This window comes from Maniola jurtina, chromosome Z (genome assembly GCF_905333055.1).
Source record: "Maniola jurtina chromosome Z, ilManJurt1.1, whole genome shotgun sequence".
Classification (NCBI taxonomy): Eukaryota; Metazoa; Arthropoda; class Insecta; order Lepidoptera; family Nymphalidae; genus Maniola; species Maniola jurtina.
This window is the reverse complement of record NC_060058.1, coordinates 1,539,208-1,567,196: the sequence shown is the minus strand read 5'-3', so window position 1 is coordinate 1,567,196 and position 27,989 is coordinate 1,539,208. Positions and strand designations below refer to the sequence as shown.

The window sequence follows — 27,989 nt, the reverse complement described above, 5'->3', positions numbered from 1 at the left end:
AGAATCATGAAATCATATAGTAGGTATAGTGCGTTTCATCGAATAGTACCTATGGCGTTATGTTGGCTCCCCTGTCTGTCCAAGTCATTGGCACCATATTTGCATAAGAAGACACAGATTTTGTTTATTTTCATTTGATTTTCCTGAATGAATGAAACGAAAATCAAATGAAAATGAACAAAATCTGCGTCTTATCATGCCAATATGGTGCCAATGACCACCCAACAGACAGCGGAGCCAACATAACGCCATAGGTACTATTCGATGAAAGTTGAAACGCACTATAGGTAGGTCTTATAGCACAAGTACAGGAATAAATCTGAAAAGTGGTTACATCATTTTAAAAAAAACATTAAATGTGTTTCAATTTTCAAAATAAGATAACTATACCAAGTGGGGTATCATATGAAAGAGCTTTACCTGTACATCCTAAAACAGATTTTTGTTTAATAGTTTTTGATTTATCGTGCAAAATGTTGGAAAAAATACCCGAGTACGGAACCCTCAGTGCGCGAGTCTGACTCACACTTGGCCAGTTTTTTTTTTAGTCAATGGACCTTGCATAGTTCTCTCGGGTTATTTTTAAGGTTCCGTACCTCAATAGTAAAACAGAACGCTTATAAGATCACTTTGTTGTCTGTCTATCCATCCGTCATCCCTGCCAAGAAAACCTATAATCATGAAATTTGCCAGGTAGTTAGGTCTTATAGTCGATACATTTTTCTTCGTACATTCATTGCATCCTAATATACATAATGGAGCCTCCAGATGACTTGAGCCACAGAACACCTAAGGCTGGTTTTTCCAGCATCAATGACTTGAGCAGACAATATTGGCAGACACTTTAAGTTTCTGCTGAAACCTTAGCTTATTGAACACGTGCTTAGAAAGGTCAACAAAAGTCGTAAAAAGTATGTGACGCAAGACGAAAAACATCCATTTTTCAGGTTGGCCGGAGTTCGGCACTTATGTATGACTTCTTTATACCTAAGTACATGAATTGTTGCATGTTTACCATTCATTCGGTTGCGATGTGACTATAGTTACGTTTGGCGGGAAGATTTTTCACGTATTACGATCAACATACCAGCGCGGTGGGGTACCTAATTCCCTAACTCAATGTCTAACATGATAACCACAGAGCTAATTTTTTAATCCATTGAAGGTCTTCTACGAAACAATATTTTAATATCTTCCAGTGAAGCAGCAATGTAGCGTCGATCAACCTTGGTAGCTATCATTCAGTGTTAGACACTGAGCTAGCGAATCACCTAGCAGGTGGTGCGTGAGTCATTCATACAAAGTAATTACATGCGGGCCATTAGCTTATATTTTTAGCCGATTTTCAAAAATTTGGTGGTTCTCAATCCGCCCCATGATTGGGTCCAGTAGTTTTTTCGCTTTTATTCGAAGTGCCATCCGAATCGACATCACTATTTACTGCTATTTGTGATACAGCGTTTTAAAGTAGATAAAAAAAATCAGATACACGTTAGCCATTAGTATAGTCACTGCTCGGCGGGGAGGTGCAACGCACGCAGAACAGACGGAAACGTTTCTTTCTTCTTCTTTGTCGTGTCACTCTTGACAGAGCGGTCGTGGTCATCATGAAGCAACGTCTTCGACGGAACGATGGAAACGTTTAAGTGCGGAAACCAACCCACAAAGAAGAAAGAAGCCCTTGACTGCTATCTCACTTGGTGGTAAATGATGATGGGAGCGGGCTAACCTGGAAGGGGTCGGGCAGTTATTATTAAACCCTTTGGTTTCTACACGGCATCGTACCGGAACGCTATATCGCTTGGCAGCACGGCTTTGCCGGTAAGGTGGTGACTAGTCACGGCGTACGCCTCTTACCAGACGAGACCAGAGATTTAGAAATCGTAAAATTCCAAACCCCTACCGGGAATCGAACCCGGGCCTTCCCTCTAATAAGGCCACAGCGCTTACCACTGTGCAAGGGGTCGTCAAAATTTAATTGCGGATATAAACTACCGGTAGTTTTACATGAAGGTACAACTACGAAACGGTGACTTTGAAGTAAGTAGGTACGCAGATCCCGAGACGGGCTATGGCTTCCCACGATCGATAACGTAGCTGAAGTCGCGGTACTAATACAATAAAACTAATTAATTTAACAACAGTACCAACGGGCATCTACCTCTGATGAGGCATCGGTGTAGTTTGCCATATCGTCGTAGTTAACACCACGTAAGTCTTGTATAGAAGTAGGCGTTATTTTGCGGAAGTCCATCATATACAAGAAACCAAAAGATTAATTTGCTATAATCCGCTAAACCATATACCGTAGAGTTCCCTAACTTCGTCTGCTTTTGACCGTTTTTTCAAATTTTCCGCCAATCGGATGTAAAAAAATCTGTTATGTCTGACAAACATCGTCCAATGGTAATAGTTCTTTTTATGTGTGTATGAAAGTGTACCTACTGTTTATAGTTTAGGCAAGCTAATGACCGTTAAAAAAATAGACGAAGTTAAGGTGAAATTCCAAACTTCATCTATGCATAGGAAATTTATTTTAAACATAATGCCAATTTTATCAAAAAAATATAAATAATATAAAATTATTCAAAAGTCTAAATACACTATCTTAATGCCTTTTAATTATATATATTTTATACTTTTATTTAGGTAGACGAAGTTAGGGCGTACTTTGTCCAAAATCGTTCTTAAATTCAGGGGTGGCACAAAGGTATCGTAAATAAAAATGAAATATGATGAATGAATTAAACACTTTAATCGTAGTAATCGTAAAACTGTCTTTTTCTTAGGCATTCTAATGCTAAATCCAACATGTCCAGGCTGTAAGCAACTGTATATGATCGTTTTTTCTTTTTTACGAATTCTCGATTCATGTCTAGAGTTTTTGGATTACCTGTAAATAAAATTAAAATAATCGACTATTGCAAATATAAATTTATAGTGGTATATTTTGTAATTGTTAATTTTCTTCAAATATTCATTTCTAGCACTTTTAGTTGGCGCATGTCTGTTAATAAAAGTTTTTTCTTATAAAATTTCTAGGTTTTGCCCGCGGCTTCGCTCGCGTGAACTTTGGTTTATCATAAATCCCGCGGAAACCGTGGATTTCAGGATAAAATATCCTCCTTCAGAAGTTCTCCTACATCACAAGTCTCAACTGTTTATCCTATTTGGCTGAAATTAGAAATGGAAATAAATTATACCCTGACTTAATACACAGGCTACTTTTCATCGTGAAAAAGCCATGGTTCATGCAGAATCAATAAAAAAAAAACAACATTCATGCAGGCAGCGCCACAGGAAAAACCTAGTAACTTTATATTTAAAGAAACCTTTTATTATCAAACATTAATTTAAAACACCTTAAATGCGCCAGAAATCAACTCTTTTATCAACTTACTTTACATTTTGTTATGTAGGAAATATATAGTTATTTATACAATATATCTACGTTTTGGTACTTATTCAGATACATAACAGTTTTAAATAGGAATAGAGGGTATAGAGTAAGAAAAAATACAGACCAGACTTTTTCATATAAGTATAGTACAAAAAAAAAAGTTCTTATTTTAATTTTGACGACCCTAAGGGCAGACGAAGTTAGAAAAACATCACATTACAGATTGTATCCTAACATTGTCTGCCCTAATATTTCTGTAGTTAACGAACATATCTGAATGATTTTTTTAATTTTGGTAATAGATTATATGAGTAAACTGTAGTAAAGATTTAAAAAACTTACCTCCAAGCAGTATTGAGTAATGACACAAATTTTCGGGGTCGGTAAAAAAGAAGCGTGTGCGTGATCCGAAGATACTCACGATTGTGACAAAATGGCCATCAATATTTTGACAAATGACATTGCAATGGTGCCATGATTAAATATGTATACTTCCCAAATCACTACAATTAGTGTTTCCATAAAAGGAAAAAAAATATTGAATTTTTTAAATTTTAGCCGATGTTAGGCATATAAGTTGAAGTTAGGAGACTCTACGGTACAACAGACTGACTTTTCATGCATGTTTAAGAGGGCTCTCTCCGTCACTCGCTTCTACTCGCTTCATACAATCGTAGTTCCAATTTCATTTGAATATTATGCAACCAAAGTCCATGAAATTTTGCAGACATATTCTAGAAACTAATATCTATGTCTGTGGTTTTCCAGATTTCTGTTAAAATATTCGGTTTCAAAGTTACGCGGTCTTAAAAATTTACATACAAATCTTTGAGCCCCTGTAATTTTAAAACTACATATTTTTAGAAAAATCTAAAACACCACAGACACAGATATTAGTTTCTAGAATATGTCTGCAAAATTTCATGGACTTTGGTTGCTTAATATTCAAATGAAATTGGAACTACGATTGTATGAAGCGAGTGGAAGCAAGTGACGGAGAGAGCCCTGTTACAGTGGGAGGGCCGGCGGTGCATATCGCATGCTTCGTGTTGCATCATACAGATTTCTCTGGTTTAGCGGATTATAGCAAATTAAGCATTGGTTCCTTGTATACCACGTAAGTCAACTTTACGTAGCTATTTTACATGAAAGCGAAAAAACTTGCGTATTTTTTTTGGTTGGAGAAAAAAGAGGGTGGAATGAGGTTAGACTACTATTCAGAGCACTCCCCATTATAAAGGGTTTCCCTATTTCTCTAAGAGTTTCTGTGGGATGTTTATTGTTTATGAATGGCCGAACCGACGCGTCTCTCGAATCTCTAGCGGATGCCATCGAAATGTTCGCCAAAAATGACTTAAGTGGTGTTAGAACTGACTCGAATGGGTCAAATTAAACACATATTTATATATATTTTTTATATAGGTTTATGCTAAAATATGGTCTAGCCATTTCATGCGAATTACACTGTACACCCCAATGCTAGTTACCATGGATCATATGGTCATGACGGATGATCCATATAGCCATCAGGGTTCCCGAGATTTTTGAAAAGACTCACGTCCACACCGACGAGGTCGTGGGCAAAGCAAAGTATTCTAGAGTGCTGAAGCTATTTGCTGCGTGGCTTCAGGGCCACGTTTCGTGGTGTCTTATCTCGACCGCAAAGTAGGCGGGCTCGTCTCCCGCCCCGCCCCACCGCGCCGCCCACCCGCTCACACTTCACAATGGATTGGGCTTTTATTACGAGCTTAGGATTAAGCTATCCCACATCAATACTTATACTTAAAGATATCGCTCACAGCGACTTTTAGTAGCGATTCAGCTGCGCGTATCTTGAACGCGATTCTGAATCTTCTAAGGGAGATCATCTATCGCGACTACTTATTTGCAGCGATACAGGCGCACGAAGGTAGCGTAGGTAGGTATCCCATAGGGATGATAACTATTAGTCAAATCGGCGACTTTTTATAAAACGTCGAAATGCTCACTTAGTGAAGGGAGCTTGTATGGAATTCATAGATGTGACGTCATACACATTTAACGTACTTTTTTAGGTAAATCGGTAATTGGAAATGGTTAGCAAAACTAAAACTAGCATCGAATGTGGATTTCGCGAATTATGGAAGACACTCTATTTAATAAATACTTACTAAGAAATAATTTCTTTTTGACATAGGCATCATCCCCATTCCTATAGGATACCCCTACATACGGTACGAAAACAGAGCTATTAAAATTATTGTGAAGTTAATAGGTAGGTGGGTATGTTAAAAATACTGATGGCCATTAAAAGTGAAATAGTTTCGTTTTTTTTAAAATAATATTTGTCTGAGTATTTGTTGTACAATTACAGGATATTATGAAATTATACACAAGTTTCCGTTTCTAATACAATATAGGTACTTACCTACCTACTTAGCGTCGAATTCAATCTCCACTCTAAGTACGGCTACAGCCTCCCATTTCGTATGAGGGCCTGAAATAAAGGTTTTTTTTTGCAATATAAAGGCCGTCAGTTTACATACTTATTATGTTTAACAGGGCTCTCTCCGTCACTCACTTCATACAATCGTAGTTCCAATTTCATTTGAATATTAAGCAACCAAAGTCCATGAAATTTTGCAGACACATTCTAGAAACTAATATCTGTGTCTGTGGTGTTTTAGATTTTTCTAAAAATATGTAGTTTTAAAATTACCGGGGCTCAAAGATTTGTATGTAAACTTTTAAGACCGCGTAACTTTGAAACCGAATATTTTAACAGAAATCTGGAAAACCACAGACATACCTAGATATTAGTTTCTAGAATATGTCTGCAAAATTTCATGGACTTTGGTTGCTTAATATTCAAATGAAATTGGAACTACGTTTGTATGAAGCGAGTGACGGACAGACCCCTCTTAAAGAATTACGTTCAGTAATTCAGAAGTTATAAGGCTGTGAGTGCTGTGACAGACGGACGGACTGAACAAGTGCAATTTTACTTTAGTAGACTCACTCTCACTCAAAAAGGTGTTTCAGCAGAATAGTTTATTGTAATAGTATGCCTACTGTTCTCATGCCTAGTCACGTGCACGAGCATATTATTCGGACCTCGATTCATAATGCATCGTGGTACTTAAAAGTAAGGTGGCACACTGTGATATGCACATACTGGTTTATGCACTCCTACTACATGAGACCTACAACTCCATGCTACGTTATAATCACACTAATATTATCACACTAATATTATAAAGGAGAAAGTTTGTATGTGTGTGTGTGTGTGAGTGTATGTGTATGTTTGTTACTCCTTCACGCAAAAACTACTGGACGGATTGGGCTGAAATTTAGAATGGAGATAGATTATACCCTGGATTAGCACATAGGCTACTTTTTATCCCGGAAAATCAAAGATTTCCCACGGGAATTTTAAAAAACCTATATCCACGCGAACGAAGTCGCGGGTATCAGCTAGTCAATCTATCATCTGTAATCTGAACATAAGTTACTTACTTAGCAACGTTGTTATTTCTTTAACCGATTAACATCATCATCATCATGTGAAATTTGGTACAGCGCTAGCTTGGCATCCTGGAAATTGACATAAGTAACTTTTTATCCCGGAAAATCAAAGAGCTCCCACGGGATTTTTTAAAAAACCTTAATCCACGCGGACGTATTCGCGGACATCGTCTAATATTATATAAGTACAAAAGTGTGTCGGTATGTCTGTCTACTAGTTTTTACGGTTCATCTGTTGAACCAAATTTTGATTGAAGATTATATAATATATAGTAGTTGTTTTGGAATACAATTTCACAATTTCTGATTGGCGTACACGTGATCCCGTCGATCACGTGTAATGCCCCACTATAACTTTGCTTACTTTGTAAGTAGTGTAATATGTAGAAGGTATATATAGTACGCGACAGGTCGAGATGGCAATCGGGGTGCGCGGCGGAGGAACACCTCGTACACCCGCACTCCATAACACACACAACTTTCATCTCCTATTGAACCCCTTGTGGTATCAAACTTTCAAAAATCGTGAAACACAATTCTTCAATTTAAATTTAAAAAAATATAACAACAACAATAAAAAAAATATCAGTTTAAATGCCAATTTTCATTAATATAACTCGTAAACAAGTGTAAATTAAAAATTTATAACACCCCCGACGATCCAAAGTATTTGAGTTTTCCAAAACGTCATTTTCAAATAAATAATTATGAATTTAGGCAACGTCCATCTTGACAGATTGACATTTGTCTATTGACATAATATTAAGAACCTAACGGTTATCTAACCTTCTTTTCTACAAGAAAACTAGAAAAGAGCTGATAACTCTTAAACGGCTGAACCAATTTTTTTAGATTATAGCTAAGACCACTCTCGATCAAGCCACCTTTCAAACAAAAAAAAACTAAATTAAAATCGGTTCATTCGTTTAGGCGCTACGATGCCACAGACAGATACACAGATACACAGATACACAGACACACAGATACACAGATACACACGTCAAACTTATAACACCCCTCTTTTTGGGTCGGGAGTTAAAAAGACGAACAACTATGTTTTCATCCCTTATTTAACCCCTTAACTCTCCTAGGGGTGGAATGTCCAAAAATTAGCGAGTGCCTACATTATCTACCCCTGTAATATGGGTACAATTTGCCTGAAATAAAGAACATTTATTTATTTAAAAAAAGTATCAATACAATAGCAATCTACTGTCAAAACAAGCTGCTAGTTGCTAACCCGTGGTTTAGGTTGTACGTTGATAGATCAGTCAGTCAGTCAGGACAAAGTATTTTTAACCCCCGACCCAAAAAGAGGGGCTTTATAAGTTCGACGTGTGTATCTGTGTATCTGTCTGTGGTATCGTAGCGCCGTAAACGAATGAACCGATTTTAATTTAGTTTTTTTGTTGTTGTATGTATAGATTATGACTAAAATAACTTCATGGTAGCTACGTACCTAAGTACCTAGGCTGCATAATATAATGTAACCACAATAAAAAGCATGCGCCGATGTTGTAATCGTATGTAATAATATTATGCATGCCTGCGTGGCATTGCGCCGCCGCGGTTCAAGTGCAAGGATTAGTTATTACTCAGCGATATAAATGTTCCACTAGATACGGCGCTTCATGGTACAGTAGATTTTATTATTATTATAAGCCTACCTCTAGAACTTTTCTTTTTTATTTATTTTTTGACTTTTAAAAAAAAATGATTTTTTTTCCTTAATATTAAGTATATGTAAACGGAGTAGGTACGGACGGACGGACGGACGGACAGGAGTGCAGACACCGAGGTTCGTTGGAACATGTTACTATGAAGCGTCGTATCTAGTCGAACTATCGTAGTATATCGCTGTTATTACTCAACTGAGAATTCCTGAGCTAGGTGTAGACTGTAGAGTAACCATGAATGAAAACGCTTAAGGGGCATGAGACCGGCCTGCCCGCGAAATTCAAATTTAATTTGGTTTTAATTTATTGACCCTTAACGGCGGTCCGTCGCGTACTACATACAAACGTTGTTTGGCTCTCATTTGAATATTAACCAATCAAACTCGATGTTATTATGTACACGCGTTCTAGAAACTAATATCAATAGTTCGCGACAGTTCGACAGATTGAAGTAGACGGAGGGAACTCTGGGTTGATCCGGAATCGACGATATGTCAAATGGCTATGGATGACGTGAAATCATAGAAAAATAGGTCTACTATAGGAACAAGATCTAGTAACTAGTTCTTTTTAATACGTCATAAAAAATTAAAATTTGTTTAAATTTTCAAAGTAAGATAACTATACCAAGTGGGGTATCATACGAAAGGGCTTTATCTGTATATTCCAAAACAGATTTTTATTTATTTTTATGCAAGATAGTTTTTGATTTATCGTGCAAAATGTCGGAAAATTACCCGAGTACAGAACCCTCCGTACGCGAGTCTGACTTGGCCGGTTTTTTTCGTGACGAAAATCCGTTTTGGATACCACCGGCCACGGGGAGCTCAGTGGTTATGTCGGACTCCTACCGACTAAAATCTCTCACGAAGTTCCATCCCACCGCTGACGACGGAGCACAAAGGACCAACAACACCTTGTCACTCCGCCAGCGGATGTCCGCCTTAGCAGTCCCACCACTGGGAAACTACATGCCCCCAAACAGCGTTAGAAGCATGCCGAAACTGCCCTGCCTCAACTGCACAAACCCGTACTGTGCAATATGCGTGTAAACGCATCACGTAAGGCTGCACGCAGACGCTGCAGTCGATCGGCACTGTTGCAATGCAGTTATGACAACTGCATTCCAATTTCCAACTGCAATTTTGCTGTCCATCTGTCTAAGACCTTAGTACATAGATGCATTGCATCAGGTATCAATTAGTAATGTAATAGGTATGTAACACTTACTTTGTCAGTGTCAAGGCTGCGACTGTGACCACGCCGTTTCAACCGGAACGTATACATTTTCTCGTTTATTTATATACATTTTTATATTTTAAAAGACGGTATTGCGTTTATTGTGAAAATTTCATGTTATTTATAATACCAAGCATGGCCTTAGCCAGGAATTGCTTTCTTCTTTGACTTGACGGGGTAAGTAGGTTGCCACTTGCCTGGTACCTGCCTGATTAGTCGAAATTTTTTACCTTTTTTGAAAGTAGATAGAATACAATAATAAAAATCGGTCAAGTGCGAGTCGGACTTGCATAGGCAGGATTCTGTACCATCGTACAAAAAATAACACTTTTTTAAGTTATTCTAATGTTTATGGTGTCCATTTTGAACTTTTTAGGGTTCCCTTATAGGATCACTTTGTTGTCTGTCTGTTTGTCTGTCAAGAAACCTATAGGGTACTTCCCGTTGTCCTAGAATCATGAAATTTGGCAGGTAGTTAGGTCTTATAACACAGGTAAAGGAATAAATCTGAAAACCGCGAATTTGTGGTTACATCATTAAAGAAAAAATTAAAATGTGTTTGAATTTTCAAAGTAACATAACTATACCAAGTGGGGTATCATATGAAAGGGCTTTACTTGTACGTTCTAAAACAGATTTTTATTTATTTTTATGTATAATCGTTTTTGATTTATCGTGCAATATGTTGGAAAAAATACCCGAGTACGGAACCCTCAGTGCGCGAGTCTGACTCGCACTTGGCCGGTTTTTTTATACTTTATTAGTATGTGTTTTGTCTTTCCTCACCTACTGATGAAAAATAGTGTCTCACTAGGGGCCCAAACATTCTGTTCTCAGGTAGCGTATATTGAACTCCTCGCTACGCTCAGGATTCTACTATGGAATCCTTTGCTTCGTTCTGAATTCAAAATAACGCCATCGAGGAACAAAATATCACTTTGACCCCTTATAACCCAAATAACTATTTTGTATGGATTTCTATATATTCATAATGTTCTATAGGCTACATGCCTACATAGCATAATGTGATTTTAACATAATAAGCGACTGATTCAACGTGAACGCACCTGCAGTATAATAGCTATAATTAATAAAAATACTCACCGAACACCGTAACACAACTAAACGTATTGCATAATGCCTACTATAACAATAGTAATACAATGTGGCTATTTCTATCGTACATAATCACTAAACTAAACTAAATTGACTCTAAATCTGCATAGTAATGTCTTTTTCTACATGGAGTATTGTGAAAAGGATAGCAATAAATTTAGACTTGTCATTTTAGTTTGGTTTAAGAGATTGTGTATACAGCCAAATTAGTCACTACGAGTATATTACGAGTATAACATAGTAGCCAATCATGATTTTTAGCAAAAAGAAAATATTCTAATTTGGTAGACAAATAAAATCATTGGGAATGCCGTCAATCAAGGATAAGAAATATGCTGTCGACAACGCACGACCACGGCGTTTGTATTGAATCTTAGTCAAGACGATGATAGCACTAAGCACCTATCTTGTTTCTTTCTTTTTACTTTATTGTACTACCAAGTCGGGTTCAAGTTAGCTCATTTTTCCGTAGTCGGGTTGTAGTTTTTTCAACTACTTTTTTTTAGCAGAATCAGAATTCTTAAAGCACCGCCGTCAATGGATAACGTTATATGTAGGTACTAAACTGAGACTACATTATTTAAACTCACTGCTTACAGTATTTTATCATTTTCATTACTTATCGTTTTTGTATACTAGTTAATTACTTACTTATTTACCTATACTATTTAAATATTTAAAACTATTTACATTTAAAATTATTGTAATTTTTTTTAGGATTTTCACACTTATGTCCCGCCCCGTTCCCTATTTTTAACCCCCGACCCAAAAAGGGGGGGGTTATAAGTTTGTCGTGTGTATCTGTGTATCTGTCTGTGACATCGTAGCTCCTAAACTAATGAACCGATTTTAATTTTGTTTTTTTTTTTTGTTTGGAAGGTGGCTTGATCGAGAGTGTTCTTAGCTATAGTAATCCAAGAAAATCGGTTCAGCCGTTTGAAAGTTATCAGCTCTTTTCTAGTTACTGTAACCTTCACTTGTCGGGGGTGTTATAAATTTTTAATTTACACTTGTAGTCACATTGAGTTTATCGAAGCACGGAGATAATCGTGAATAGCTCGTGAATAGCGTAGCTTTTAGTTTTCTATGTCAGTATTGTTTACGGAACGTGTCTTCCGTAGGCCGCACGCGAACGGGACACCTGCGTACGAGCTGACCCTGGGCGCGGGCGTCGCGGACGAGAGCGCTGCGGGATGCGCGGAGAGCGCCGGCGGGACCGCGCACCCGCCGCTCCCGGACCACCCGGACCAGCCGCCGCACGACCCGCGCAAACGGAGGAACTCGCACAACATGTGAGTACCATCGTCATCATCTGTGGACCTCCCGCAAATGGAGGAACTCGCATATGTGAGGACCATCATTATCATCTGTGGAAATCCCGCAAACGGAGTAACTCGCATAACATGTGAGTTATCACCATCTCTCTCTCGTTACTCTCTCGTCACTTGTACGCGGGTAGCGGTCTTCACACTAGAGCTGACATCTATAGAGCGAAAAAGTTTTCCATCCCTTTCCCGTAATTACATACTGATGATGCGCAGGTAGGTAAATGTTAAAAAGGAAGAAAGAAAAACTTGTTTTTTAAAGCTGCACACACATTACAAGTGTCTACGGGTTAGGTTATCCTGGCGCCTCTATTACTTGAGCATTAAAGTCAAAAGTCTTCAAGCAGAAGAAGTGCTGGAATAGTTAACTTGAATAGTTAACTACCGTCTCTCGGTCTGAGTTTGTCAAATATGATACGACATAAAAACTGGTGTCCTCTATCACTTCAACTTTTACTCGAACTGTACCTAGTGTGTTGTTTGAACGCAGGCGTGGCGCATGTTCGGAGGCGGATAGCGAGGGCTGCTACCCCACGGAGCACCCGGAGCACCCTTACGCCTGCCAACAGCAACCCTCCCAGGGTGTGCGAAAACGGAACAACTTACAGTGGTAAGTTCGAGTACAAACTCTAAATGAGAACTTACATTGACAGACGTCTACTGCTGGACATAGGTCTCTTGTGGGACCTTCAACACGCCATAGTCTTGCATCGCCTGGAGGTCACGGTTCCCTGCAACTCGTTTAATGTCGTATGTCCTGCCTTGTGGAGCCCAAGGCTGGACTTTCTGATGTGAGCTCGCCATTCCAGCACCTTTGGACCTCAACGTCTAACGGTTCTTCGAACTATAACACCTCGCCGATTGCCACAACTTCGCAACCCATCCAGCTATTTGTCACTTTGCTGTACAATATCTTACTGGTGTGGCTGAAGTCAAGTCGGTAATACCATGACTCCATATTGCACACCATTACACGTTTAAACGAATTGCCCGCTATGTTTAATTAACGCTAGGCACATCTACTGATGTACATCTTGGCAATTAAAGTAGGTATTGTAGTACCAAATAGTTAGTGACTGGTGCCATAAATTTTTTCGTTGTCTGTGCTACTTGACGAACATTCAAATCTCAAACGGTCCTTCGATTTCATAAAAGTTTTTACGAGTTCACTTCCACGATCAGCTGTTTGCAGGGTTGTCACATTGGAGTTTTAAACAAGTCCTCATATCTGCCACGAGTACCGCGCTACAAGACTCATTATTTTTTTGGACATCAGTCCTCAGCTTGCCAAGATATAACGGAATGTAGACATACCTTGTATACTGACTCATCATTCGAGGCGTTAGTACCATATTTTTAATGTAATTCTAAACATAACCTTAACCCTAGTGTCTACTTGGATTTGACATTTTTATCTCCTGTAACTTATTAGTTTGAAGGAGGCAACATAGTTTTAAACATTACCGTTCCTTAGTTTTTACCCGACTGCGGCAAGCTAAGGGTTATGATTTTAGCAGTCTATGTATGTATGTGGGTATGTATGTTTGTATCCAGATTCTGTGTGTTCCACCGTAGCGCCTAAACTACTGGGCCAATTTTGATGAATGAGGTGTCAATCGATTCATCGTAAAAGTCCGGGTGACATAGGCTCCACTTTATACAAAAAAAAATTACCTAACGGATGTTAGGTATATGAATAAAAGCGGGGGTCTCCAAAATTTTTTTTTGCTATTGTATCGAAAATTCTGAGTTCATAAATGTAAATAAATGTACTACAACATTAAAATATAGCAAGTGACAGAAAAACAATTTTACTATAATATTTCAGCGTTTATTAAGACGATCGCAGTCGGGTTTTAGTTTTCAACTTTTTAATAAGACTCTTATGTAACTAAGAAAAAAATACGTTTTCATTTTCATTCTAAGTACCTAGTATAAAAAACGCTCACTGCGACTCATTAAAACTTGTTTCACTACATCTAATAATATCCGTAAATCAAATTACTTAGGTACTTAGTTCCGTCTACGTTTATTTTTATACCTACCTCAGCAAGTTTAAAAACAATTCATTTACGTGCTTCATAATTTTATACATCAACATTATTTTTTGTTATATTAAAATAATTTTCCGCGAACAGAGATTGTTACCAAAAGATAAGTCCAGCCTTTTGTTTTCTGTAAAATATCGCTATTATATTATAATTAATTATGATATAGTATTTTATAATATTCGTTCAATTTATAAGCATTTTTAAAGAAACAAAGCAATAATAAATTATGAAAGTAGTTTTAAGATCTAAATTACACGTCCATAAAGGTACGCGTAAAAAGCTTTATGAATTACCTACCTAACCTACCTAATAATATATACATTCAAGAATTTATATTTAAGAATTTAGTTCTATTGTACAATTTTTTCAATCTTTTTATACACCCAGAGACACAATCCCAGTTGCGCGTCGACTCCAAAAAACTAAAGGGGCAAATATTTTATATTCTCTATTTCTTTTTTCGCTTTCTAACCGACTTCAAAAGAAAGGTTCTCAATTCGTCGGAATCTTTTTCTTTTTTAATGTATGTTCCCCGATTACTCAAAGACCTCTGGACCGATTTGGATTTTTTTTTCTTTGAAAGGGTATACTGTGCAGGTGGTTCCATATAAATTTGGTGAAGATCTGATGGATATCTTCGGAGATGGAGAAGAGAACTCCTCAATGGATAAGAGCAAATTGTTCGCGATCAGTGTAATAGCTTAGTAAACAATATGGTTTTAACTGGGCATAGCATATTATAGTACAGTGGGGCCACTAATTGTGAAATAAAAAAAATTCAATAGAATATAAAATATGTTCAATGTATGTTTTATAAAATTTAACAAAAACTTTCGAGCTCGCTTCGCTAACCACATTTCACTCACTGGCTTATGCCCGCGACTTCCCCTTAGGGATTTAATTTTCAAAAATCTTTTCTTAGCGGATTTTATAATAGCTGCATGCCTTTCAGCCGGACCCGTCTAGTAGTTTGAGCTGTGCGTTGATAGATCTGACCTTTTCCTTTTTTATATTTAGATTATTTTTAGAATGTACTTTTTGAAATTAAAATTGCTTAATAAACCATTTATTTGCACAATTTGTCTGAAATCGGGACTCCTTAGCCCGCGATATCATTTAGTATATGTATATAGATCCTACACTTACCTACGCTTTCATTATGAGTCGGTCTCACTATACGAAAGATCTCTGCACACCACCGTCAAATCTCCATCGTATAGCCCATCCATGTAAACCATCTGTGTAGTGTAGTTTGTACTTGAGTTAACTTGCACGTTTCAGCTCGGCCTCGGACAGTTACGACTTAGCAACCTGCGATGTCCTCTCCGTTTCTTCATGCTCCACCGCCACCGCTGCCAGGAAAAGAAAAACTTCACCCTAGTAAGTACTACCTAATTGTCCATTTGTTCGTTTTCTTCCTAGGGTTAAGGTTGTCTGGAAGAGACCGCCTTTTTGTACCTAAAGTGTAAGTTTTCTTTTTTCTATCCTGTCATTTGTATTTTGTGGTGCAATAAAGTACATATACATTACACATATATAGGTACTAGTACAGTTCGCGACAGTTATGAAACTTGTACCTACACTGGATGGCGTCAAATAAGTATGCTATGGAACGAATAGGTATCTTTGATTGCAGGTCCACCCCTACTCTAATATTTTCAGTATGGCTATTTTCCGGTACGGCATCCGGCAGCACGACTTTGCCGGTAGCTAGCCACGGCCGTAGCCACCCCCAAGCCAGAAATTTAGCAATTATAGAATACCAGACCCCCTACCGGGAATCGAACCCGGGACCTAACACTAATAAGACCACAGCGCTTAGCACTGCGCCAGGGAGGTCGTCGAAACGTCACAATTTGTCTAGCTCGTGAAGAATTATACAGCGTAGCGCCAAATAGGTCCTCGTAACTCGATAAAAACGTGACTATAGTTATTGAGAGTTAAATAGACTACATAGTTACATATTTACTTCTCAAAATGTCCATCTGCGCCGATGCAAGATTGAATATTGGAATTTCTCGCAAGTTGTTTGCCTTCTTCATACTTAGGTGCTCTACAGATGTAGAAGTCATACGATTTCTGAACTTTTATTGCCGGGAACTTATTGAAATGTACAATAGAGAAGCAAATAACTGTACCCTGAGAGCAGGATTTTGTTTGCTTGACCGGAAGTACTTACAGAATTTCGGCCGTGTTAGACTAGTGGTTAAAGACTTCGGCCCCCTACAAAACTAAACTGAGAACAATCAGTAAAGAACCAAATCGTGGCTCACTTAAATTAAAAAAAAAAACTAATAGTTTATAATTTATTTATTTATTAATTTTAATGAATACTAAATAGCTAGTTTGGTTTTCGTTTGCATTAATTACTGTTACATTCTTAGTTTTTTACCTGTTTTTTTTTTTAATTTTTAAGATCTAATTATATGAAATATCTAAATGAAACTTAAAGCTAGCCTTATCTAATTACTGTACAAATCATACCTGCGTGGACAGCTAGGTTAATTCGTTGCACAAAAAAAATTAGCCAGCCCAGATGAGGCTCTTAATCGCGGTGAAATGCTTCTAAATTTGTTGCACTAAGACTATGGCCCCAGGGTCTCCACGGCAAACGGAACAAAAATGTATATAACTTTCTATAAGAGGGGCATACTTGCGCCGCTTGTCGGTTTCAGCCATTTCTGCTGCGACTCCCGGTCTTGATGCTGTATCCCTGATACGCGGGACCAATGTGTCAGCATGTCAGTGTCAATTGTATTTTATCCCTATGTGGCTTTGTTTAAGAGGGCTCTCTCCGTCACTCGTTTCATACAATCGTAGTTCCAATTTCATTTGAATATTAAGCAACCATAATCCATGAAATTTTGCAGACATATTCTAAAAACAAATATCTATGTCTGTGGTTTTCCAGATTTCTGTTAAAATATTCGGTTTCAAAGTTACGCGGTCTTAAAAGTTTTCATACAAATCTTTGAGACCCTGTAATTTTAAAACTACATATTTTTAGAAAAATCTAAAACACCACAGACACAGATATTAGTTTCTAAAATATGTCTGCAAAATTTCATGGACTTTGGTTGCTTAATATTCAAATTGGAACTACGATTGTATGAAACTGTTAAGCTCGATTTAAGAGCAGTGCAATAATGTAATCAGCGGTTAACTTTAAATGAAATGAACTTTACTGAGCTATTTTCGAATGGAAAAAGGGTACTTAACTAATTAACAAATAACTGTACAAGTTTTCGTGAACAATGTTACGATTGCGCAACCCTATGTTTTCGAAAGCTACCCCACCTTGCCGTCTCGACGGGCGAGCCGGCGAATAACAATGTCACCAATTATTTCCAAAGGCTACCCGTTGCCCTGGCAACCGTTGACGCTAAATGGAAACCCACCTGCCCGTTTTCCCGACTACGCAAGGGTTACAAATGGATATTTACTCCGTGGATTCGCGCGAAGTGTTGTAATAGCTCCTTATTGCTTATTATTATTGTAAACCAACAAATTCGTCCGCGTGGACCACCAAAACAAACCCCTATTTAATATTTTACCATCTTAGAGCAGCGATATGAGTATTTGTATAAGATATGAAAAATGCTTCAAATGCGGCCCGAAGAATTGATGCGAGGCCATGTGGGTGCGAGAATTAGTTATTATTAAGTACTTATTAAAATCTACTACTAACCCATTACTAACCTAAGTTTGTCTATACTTGTTGATGCACACACAAGATGAATAAACTAATTTTCTTTCTTTCAAAAGAGCTGATAACTTTCAAACGGCTGAACCGATTTTCTTGGATTATAGCTAAGAACACTCTAGATCAAGCCACCTTTCAAACAAAAAAACTAAATTAAAATCGGTTCATTCGTTTAGGCGCTATGATGCCACAGACAGATACACAGATACACACGTCCAACTTATAACACCCCTCGTTTTGGGTCGGGGGTTAAAAAGTACATGGGTAGTGTTATAACATCTTGAACGATGGTACGGAATCCTTCATGTGCGAGTCCAATTCAAACTTGACCGATTTTTTTCCATATACCTACCTAATACCCTAAAAGGTTGCCTGGTAGAGATTGCTCCAAGCAATAAGGCCGCCTTTGCACAAAATTGTTTTTTCTGTTTTCTTCTTTCTGTGTTGTCTTCCTTTACATGTGTTTTTGTGTGCAATAAATTGTTCTATCTATCTATCTAATATTTGGTTTTTAGAGCTTCAACTTTCTTTAAATATTTCACTCGTATTTTTCTATTTAAAAAAAATTCTAATTGACTATTGTGATGATTCTTGGAAACCAGAAGATATAATATCTTTAATTGGTTTGATGTAACCAGTTATAGTACCCAGTCATAGTAATTTGCACGATTTTCCTTAAACTAAGAAACGATCGCTTTAATAGTTGCATGCAATAAGGAAGTCGCATTAAAAATATTTTTATTCAAAGTACGATATTTGGTTTTATTGCAACACTGAATTTATTACTTACTAAGGGATGCCCGCGGCTTCGCCCGCGTGGATTTAAGTTTTTCGAAATACCGTGGGAACTCTTAGATTTTCCGAGATTAAAAGTAGTCTATGTGCTAATCCAGGATATTATCTATCTCCATTCCAAATTTCAGCCAAATCCATCCAGTAGTTTTTGCGTGAAGGAGTAACAAACATACACACACACACACATACACACAAACTTTCGCCTTTATAATATTAGTGTGATTACTCTATCCACGGAAAGAAATTAGCGCAGGCAAAGTTCACTTAAACAAATCGTCAAGGCTTCGAGCTTCTGTCACTGGCAGGCGTCAAATATTAGTAGGTATATTTGATGCTAGCCCCAAAGTAACCCTATTTTAGGTAGCCATAAAGTAGCCCTAAAAAGCTATACCGTAGGTGGCCCCTCGGACATACGGTGAGGTCCACGCATCATAATATACAGACGTTTTTTAACCCCCGACCCAAAGAGAGGGGTGTTATAAGTTTGACGTGTGTATCTGTTTACCTGTGTATCTGTCTGTGGCATCGTAGCTCCTAAACGAATGAACCGATTTTAATTAAGTTTTTTTTGTTCGAAAGGTGGCTTCATCGAGAGTGTTCTTAGCTATAATCGAAGAAAATCGGTTCAGCCGTTTGAAAGTTATCAGCTCTTTTCTAGTTTTCTTATAAAGGTTTTTGTGTCGGAGGTTTTTTAAATTTTGAGTTATTGGAAGGCAATAGGTACAGAAAACGGCGACTAACAAAGTACAGTTAGCCTTTGTCTGCAATATCACCTATGCACCTGGAAGTAGTGATACTGTCTATAACATCTAGGTTCAGTTTGTATACGACATCCTTCTGTAATCGAACAGAAGTTAGCGATAAAGCCGAGGTAAAAAACTAGTTGTCAGTAATATCTCTCACACGTTATAATTACTCCCAAACTTCTTAAAGATACAAAACTGTTAACTATTGGCCTTCGAACTTAAATTAAACTTAATAGTCCAGTAATTTGGTCCTCAAAAAGGGGCTTATCTGGAAAGTTTTCCGGGAGTTATTCAAATTGGTGGTTTTATAGATTTCGACGTGCTCTTTCCGAATTTTCATTTTGCTACCTCGTATCTTTGCCGCTCGCGCCGCCATCTTGGAAAAATGGCGTCCAAAAACAGTTTTTTGACGATAACTTTTTTCCGACTCATTTTACGATGTTAATGGTAATGGAACAAATAAACTAGAGACAATTTCCTACAATTTCTGTAGTCACTTTTCTTTGTAGACTCAATAGTTTCAGCGTACGAGCTCCACAAAGCTCACTCCAACACTCGTTTTGACCAAATAACTCATTTCCACACCACCATGTGGGAGACTAAGTGGCGCGGTTTTTTTTATGGTATCTCCAGGAGACGGTAGTCATCTTCAGTTTCAGCCATCACTACGTCCAGAGAAAACTAACACTCTTCAGAATTCCGCTTGAGATAAGAGTAAATATACTGCATCGTAGTTTCGATCTCATGTGCATATGAGCCTTTTTTTAAATTTCGAACCCAAAGGTTGCCAACGGGATCTTATTACTAAGCCTCTGCTGTCATCCGTCCGTCCATCCGTCCGTCTGTCTGTCTGTGGGCTGTATCTCGTGAACCGTAATAGGTAGAGAGTTGCACAGAATGTGTATTTCTATTGCCGCTATAACAACAAGTAGTAAAAATTTCAAAATGGCTGTCATGAAAAAAAACAAAAAAGAAATGTTATTTCTTGTATGATGGTACGGAACCCTTCGTGTGCGAGTTAGGCTTGCAGCAAAGATACGAGGTGGCAAAATGAAAATTTGGAAAGAGCACGTCGAAATCTATAAAACCACCAATTTGCATAACTCCCGGAAAACTTTCCATCTAAAATTACCAAATGACTGGACTATAAGCCGTATATTTGAGAGCAAATCACCCAAGAGAATTCAAAACTAATTGTAAGATGGTACATAATACATATTGTCGAAAAGGCTGTTTGTTGTGGGCAACAGTTCTTGTTTTATCAAGGAAACTTAATAATTCCCAAATCACGTAAGAACGATAAAGTAAACCCCGGGCGCTTGCTATATCACTAAATACTTATTGAGTGTATGATTAACTAAGGTTTTTATTTATTTAAACAACTTTATTGCTTAAAACTATGACAAAGAAAATATACAAGAAAGATTTACAAACAAAGGGCGACCTTATCAATATAGTGATCTCTTCCAGGCAACCCATAAGTAATGAAATGAAATGAAATGAAATGATTCTTTATTTTGCGAAATGTGAGTAACAATGATGGTAGGTCACAAGGTTTAGTGTATATTGACCGAATTGAGATTATTAATTCGGCTATTAGAACTAGGGACTTAGTAAACTGAACTGAAAGTAACGACCATTTGCACATTTAGGTAATATCAGAAGCACTGTGGCGACACGAATCATGTCGGATTAAGTTGATTTCAAACTACGGAATTATATAATATATATAATTATTATGTCTAAGTGTGAACAGTGACATTTAAAAGTAAGGCGTCGCTGTAAAAACTAAAGGTTTTACTCGTTTAAAGTTTAGTTTAGGCACAAAAACGGGTACTTATGAATTATTATCAGAATGATAAGCCTTCCAAGTCAAATGAGTGACCAAGTTTTTATGGCGTATTTTCACATGGTATGATGATGATTGATGACATCCATGATTGAAGAATAGCTTTCGCACCGCTGTACTACCGCAAGACCTATGGGTACCTTCAAGTCAAGAGTGAATAGGCATCTTTAGGCAAGTGCGCTTCGTCTTACGCTGCATCATCACATGCATGCATGCAAGCAGGTCTGATTGCAGCCAAGCACCTCTCTGTAAATTAAAAAAGAAAAAGACCTACGCAGTTATGTGTTATGCCTGTAGCTGATGCCCACAACTTCATCCACGTGGATTTAAGTGATAAAATACCGTGGGAACTCTTTGATTTTCCGGGATAAAAAGTTGTCTATGTCACACTCCAGGTCTTTATCTATATCCATGGAAAAATTACGACGATCTGTTGCGCCGCGCCGTTGCGACGTGATTGAAGGGCAAACCAATAAACTACAAAACAAACACACTTTAGCATTTAGTATATCAGTAAGTGTCTAGTGCTGGCTAGTGATGGTTTCTCTCTTTCTCATAAACCAAGGGAAAGAGAAAGACAAGTAATGCGCCCTGATGTCTCTTGCCGGTGCGCGGTGCTTTGCGATTTCTGTTTTTTTTTTGTACCTACTTGGTTAGTAGATGCTTTGCCCAGCTGTGGGACGTTAATTTTTTTTCTTTTACAGTTGCGCGAGCAGTACATACGACGATGATGGCAATGAGGATACACGATCCATCCGCAGCGTGTCTGATAAAAAGTAAGTTAGGATCAAGGTGTGAACACATAAAAATAACACTTTTTAATATTTGTGGCGGCAATTTTAATTTTTTTATTATTTGTTGTTTATAGCGTCAATAGAAATACACATTCTGTGAAAATTTCAACTCTCTATCTATTAGGATTCACGAGATACAGCTCGCTAACAGACGACAGCGGAGGCTTGCCTATAAAGCAAATGTTATGTTCCGCAAGCAATTTCACCCTCACAACCTGCCTGTTGTACATCGACCGCCCGCTGTGCCAGATTGTTTTTTCCACGCACATGCAAACTGTGGAATCAACTCCCATCGACGGTGTTCCCACTAGATTACAACATGGGGTTATTCAAGGGGCGGACCAACAAAAGGCCGGCAACGCATCGGCAGTTCTTCTGGTGCTGCAATTGTGCATGGACGGCGGTAATCACTTAGCACCAGGTGACCCACCTGCTCCTTTGCTCGCTTTTGTATATAAAAAAATAAATAAAAATATGTTCACAGACAAAACCACAGCGAGATTGAGAAGCGAAGACGCGATAAGATGAACACCTACATATCGGAGCTGAGCTCTATGGTGCCAATGTGCGGCGCCATGGCTCGTAAGCTCGACAAGCTCACAGTATTGCGCATGGCCGTGCAGCATCTACGCTCGGTCCGCGGCGCACTCTCCGCCGGACCGCTGACCGCGAGACCGCGCCCCGCGTTCTTGTCTGAACGCGAGCTGAACGCGCTGGTGCTGCAAGCTGCCAAAGACTGCTTCCTGATGGTGGTCGGCTGCGACCGGGGCAGGCTCCTCTACGTGTCCGCTTCGGTGACGAGGCTGCTGCACTATGATCAGGTGTGTAGCGCTGAGTCCGCCGGACCGATGAACACGAGACCGCGCCCCGCGTTTCTAAAAGAATCCTAAGAAAACCTATAGGGTACTTCCCATTGACCTAGAATCATAAAAGGCCTTATAGCACAAGTAAAGGAAAAACTTCGAAAACCGTGAATTTGTGGTTACATCACCAAAAATTAAAATGTGTTCATGGGCAAATAATAATAAGTATTTTCAATTTTTAAAAGTAACATAACTGATACCAAGTGAAAGGGCCTGTATATTTTAAAACAGATTTTTATTTATTTTTATGCGTACTTAATAGTTTTTGACTTATCGTGCAAAGTGACGGAAAAAATACCCGACTGCGGAACCTCAGTGCGTGAGTCTGACCCGCACTTGGCCGATTTTTTTGTCTAATTACTGGGTACTCTTTGCAGTCGGAGTTACTAGGGCAGAGTTTATTCGACATCCTGCACCCTAAGGATGTGGCCAAGGTGAAAGAACAGCTGTCCTCGTCCGACCTTAGCCCTCGAGAGCGACTCATTGATGCTAAGAGTAAGTATACAACTACAGATGCCTACTTCATCCTCATCATCATTATCAACCGATATCCAGCTCCTGCTCCGAATCCAGCTGTGCGATTCGCTTGATCTTCCAACACTGCGTTTTCCGGTTGCCATTCTAGCACATTGGGACCCCAACGTCAATCGGTTTTTCAACTATGTGCAATGCATCCACACATCACACGCACGCACGCACGCACCCATGAAGGAGCACAAGTTTAATTAATATAAATCAACCCCTAAAGTTTACCACAAGCCACAAATAGGTAAAGATGTATATTCTTTGCAGCAATGCTACCAGTAAAAACCGACGTAATAGCCGGAACATCCCGGCTCTGTCCCGGAGCGCGGCGCTCCTTCTTCTGCCGTATCAAGTGCCGAGCGAGCGCCGAGCCAGCCTCGTCTAGTACGGTCACCTCTTCTACCCCCAGCCAAGTCAAGGAGGAAGCGGAGCCTAACGCCAAGCCGAGGAAAAAGCAAGCCGAGAAGAAGTACTGCGTAGTACAATGCACAGGTATGTGACAAGTGTCAGCTGTACCACATTCGATACGTGTTTGCGCATTCTCTGGTGCATTACAATAACTCCTGCGTAGTTGCCTAGTCTCCGTTTTGAAACCCCGAACAGAACTCTTATGATCCGAATGTTTATTCCAGGGTACCTGAAGTCATGGGCGCCAGCAGAGATGTGTGACACGGGGAATAGCTCAGACAGCATTCCGGATGACGGAGAGACGTGCAACTTATCCTGCCTCGTGGCCGTGGGGCGCGCGCTCAGCGACCTGGCGCCGCAGAGCACGCCCGCGCCGCACGCGCGCTTCCTGCAGTACATATCCCGCCACGCTACGGACGGCAAGTTCCTGTTTGTGGACCAGAGGTGAGTCTTAACCAATTTCAACGTTCGATACAGAATGCAATGAAACACCGACGCACGTGCTTCTGGAGTGCACGGGCGTGTCAGAACAGCAAGAGCGCCATTCGGGATCCCGAACCTCACTTCGTGAAGCCCTGGGCAACCTGGGCGGTCTACTCGGCTTCTGGAGCGAGCTTGGATGGCTGGAGTGAAGACTTCGGCGGGGAGGGGCAACGCACGCACAACAGACGGAAACGTTTAAGTACGGAAACCAGCCCAGAGAGAAGAAAGAAAGAAAGGCATCCTGAAGAAGGAAATAGGCTACTCTTTATCCCGTAAAATCAAAGAGATCCCACAGTATTTTTAAAGTTTCTTATACGATAGTTCAGAACCGAGTCCGATTCGCATATAACGAGTTTTTTATTTCAGGGTGACTCTAGCCCTGGGTTTCCTCCCCCAAGAGCTGCTGGGCACAAGTCTGTACGAGCACGTGAGCGCACTGGAGCTGGGCGCAGTGGCGCGCACGCACAAGGCGGCGCTTCTGCGCAAGGACGCGCTGCGCACGCCGCCCTACTGCTTCAAGCGGAAAGATGGTACCTACGCGCGGATACAGACACATTTCAAGCCATTCAAGTAAGCACCCAGTCCCAGTTAAAGATACCCAATAGGTATTTAACTAATGTAGATGACCCCCTCCCTCCCTCCTGCAGTGGTGAGCGCTATGGCCTAATTTATTTTTATTTATTTACTAAAGGATGCCCGCGACTTCATACCTAGGTACATTACACGTGTAGCTGAAGTTATTTTTTACTTTTTAGTGTTTGTGGTTTTTGAAGTCGGTTTTATTTTTCTTTTGAATTTTTTTTATAACGTTTAAACTTTGAGTGATTTCCATTATTAGTATAGATTGTAAGGTAGACTATGTCCTAAACCATTTCTATTATCAGGGAGCTGTGCTCAGCAGTGGGCCGGTGATGGGTTGATCATGATGACTACTAAGTATGGATTTCTGGATTCCAGGAATCCGTGGACGAAGGACGTGGAATGCCTCGTTGCTAACAACACCGTGGTCACGCACGAGTGGGCGGAGCCTGCGTTGGACGACTGCCAGCACTACGACATGTACAACCAAAGTACGTACCAGACCTCTCTATACAGGATGGTCAATAGACATGACAAGCCTGCACTGTGTGTACGTGTCCTAAAAAACATGTTGATTTCGCTCAGATTTTATTTGCCAAGCGGAATAACATTACGAAATTAGTTTCATGACATTAATTTCATTACCTATCAATTGCATGAAATTGTGAAATTAGATGCATGCATTACGAAATTTGACGTTCACACAAGCAATTGATAATGGAATTAATGTCATCAAACTAATTTCGTAATGTAAATTCCGCTTTAAAACGAGACAGATTTGTCTCTGGGATGGCCTGCTTGAATTTCGGAGTGTGCTTGGCTGACTGGAGTGATTTGGTGGAGAGCTTCACCAGTCTCACGTACATCAGACGGCTATGTCTAAATGCGGAAAAGACACCCAGTAAGAAAGGAGAAGAAAATAATTATTCTGTCTTTTTTAACTGTATCAATCTGGGCAAAGTCAATGTACACTTTATAAATCTCAGCTTTATACATATTTCCACTAATTTTTAACACCTGCAAAATTCTAAATTATTAACAACTAGCTGACGCCCGCGACTTCATCCGCGTGGATTTAGGTTTTTTGAAATCCCGTGGGAACTCTTTGGTTTTCCGGGATAAAAAGTAGCCTATGTGCTAATCCAGGATATTATCTATCTCCATTCCGAATTTCAGTCAAATCCGTCCAGTAGCTTTTGCGTGAAGGAGTAACAAACACACACACACACACTCACATACAAACTTTCGCCTTTATAATATTAGTGTGACTAGAGGATGCCTGCGACTTCGTCCGCGTGGATTTAGATTTTTATAGATCCCGTGGGAACTGTTTGATTTTCCGCGATAAAAAGTTGCCTATTTCGATTACAGGGTTGCAAGCTACCTCGGTACCTTTCATACAAATCGGTTAAGTGGATGGGTCTTAAGGAATCCCGCGGGAACTCTTTGATTTTCCGGGATAAAAAGTAGCCTATGTCCGTCCACGGGATATAAGCTAAACCCGTACCCGTCAGAATCGGTTACACTGTTGGGCCGTGAAAAGGTAGCAGACAGACAGACAGACATACCCTCGCATTTGTAATATTAGTATGGATAAAAGCAGCTTTATATTTGTACTGATAGCTTTTATATATATTTATACTTTTAGATATTATATATTGTATTCTACTAACCTGTGCTTAAACATACATACATTGACAGTGGGTGATATCCTTAGAACGTGATTACATGCATGCAATTTTTTTTTTACTATACAGGCATGCGCTTGACTGCAATCACACCAAATGGGAGGTGATGATGCAGCTAAGGGCGAGCGTACCTGCCTAGAAAGTGCATTTTAAGTTCTATTTATTTCATTTTTGGTATTTCATCACTTTATCTATTATTATCATCATTTTTCTTTACGGATTTGATTTGCAAAAAGAAATACATCAGATTTTACTCTGATTTTTAGATCTAGATTAGGTATAGCGCATAACTGAATAGGCTCCTGTGATAGTGGAGCGGTGTGGGAGGAAATTATTATTATTTAAAATAGTCTAAGCAGCATTTGCTGATGCGTCTATATCAGAAGTGCTTCGAGTTCGAGGGTGACAATTGTCCCAAGTTGCCGAATCACTGAGCTCTCGCGACACGTCATCGCACCTCTCCCGCAGCGCTCCACTGCCGCAGCAACCTATGCGTTATGCCTGGACACTGATATTTCTTTCTTCTGCAATTGATCTTGATTTTATTTTTTGCACGTGTCTATCCTTCTTTTTTTTTATTTTTATCCAAGTAAACTATTACAAGTGCTTTTAAATTGTCAAAACAATTTACCAATCAAACATTTGAATCACTGGATTATTTAAACGTTTTAGAATTTTAATTATTTTTTGTTTCATTGATTTTTTTTGGTCATTCTTATGTTTTTCTTTTGCCATCGACTTTTACCAACGTTACACGTAATGTCCAAACCACCCAACGGTATGTATGTGTCGGCATCGCGCGCCATACGTCCGTTTGTTCGCAGGCGAGCCGTTCTGCGATGACCTTGATAGTCGGCTTTCAGAGGCCGATGTGGAGATGCAACGCCTGATCGACTCTCAGATCGAGTCGCACAAGATCGGTTCCACTATCGCAGAGGAAGCCTTGAGGAGATCGTCCACGGAATTCTCGCCCGAGCTCCCGGCAGATTTGCTCCAGGATGCTGTGTTCAACCAACAGGTGAGGACTGAAGATCTCTTACTGCAGCTTACAACAGATTGTTGTAGGACTGCAAGATCTTACATCGTCATGATCAATCCATCGCCAAACTACTATTGAGCACAAGTCTCCTCTTGTAATTAGAAGGGTTTAAAGTTTAAATTTAAACCATAGTCCGCCATGCAGGTCAAGCGTAGATTAGCGGATTCGCACACCTTTGCAAACATTAAATGACTCTAGTACGCAAG

General features: G+C 39.2%; 1 protein-coding gene and 1 long non-coding RNA gene across 7 annotated transcripts in view; one reads left to right on the top strand and one right to left on the bottom strand.

Annotated features, from left to right (window-relative positions):
• LOC123880498 (protein cycle) overlaps positions 1 to 27,989 on the top strand; it is a 76,746-nt gene that overhangs the window by 46,786 nt on the left and 1,971 nt on the right. For 2 of the 6 annotated variants that reach the window (XM_045928646.1, XM_045928644.1), the window contains 11 exons: positions 12,057 to 12,227; positions 12,751 to 12,870; positions 15,593 to 15,691; positions 22,109 to 22,180; positions 22,683 to 23,019; positions 23,439 to 23,556; positions 23,854 to 24,078; positions 24,219 to 24,438; positions 24,844 to 25,047; positions 25,435 to 25,547; positions 27,569 to 27,762. In XM_045928646.1, coding sequence (XP_045784602.1) covers positions 12,057 to 12,227; positions 12,751 to 12,870; positions 15,593 to 15,691; positions 22,109 to 22,180; positions 22,683 to 23,019; positions 23,439 to 23,556; positions 23,854 to 24,078; positions 24,219 to 24,438; positions 24,844 to 25,047; positions 25,435 to 25,547; positions 27,569 to 27,762 — 1,873 coding nt within the window. Of the gene's footprint in view, positions 1 to 12,056; positions 12,228 to 12,750; positions 12,871 to 15,592; positions 15,692 to 22,108; positions 22,181 to 22,682; positions 23,020 to 23,438; positions 23,557 to 23,853; positions 24,079 to 24,218; positions 24,439 to 24,843; positions 25,048 to 25,434; positions 25,548 to 27,568; positions 27,763 to 27,989 lie in introns of those variants that run through there. The other 4 variants (XM_045928645.1, XM_045928650.1, XM_045928648.1 and 1 more) reach the window with 4 other exon arrangements.
• On the bottom strand, positions 2,819 to 3,996 carry LOC123880511. Its single transcript, XR_006799275.1, has 2 exons — positions 3,743 to 3,996; positions 2,819 to 2,893 (listed from the first exon to the last, which is right to left on the bottom strand). It is a non-coding gene; the product is annotated as an uncharacterized LOC123880511 (long non-coding RNA).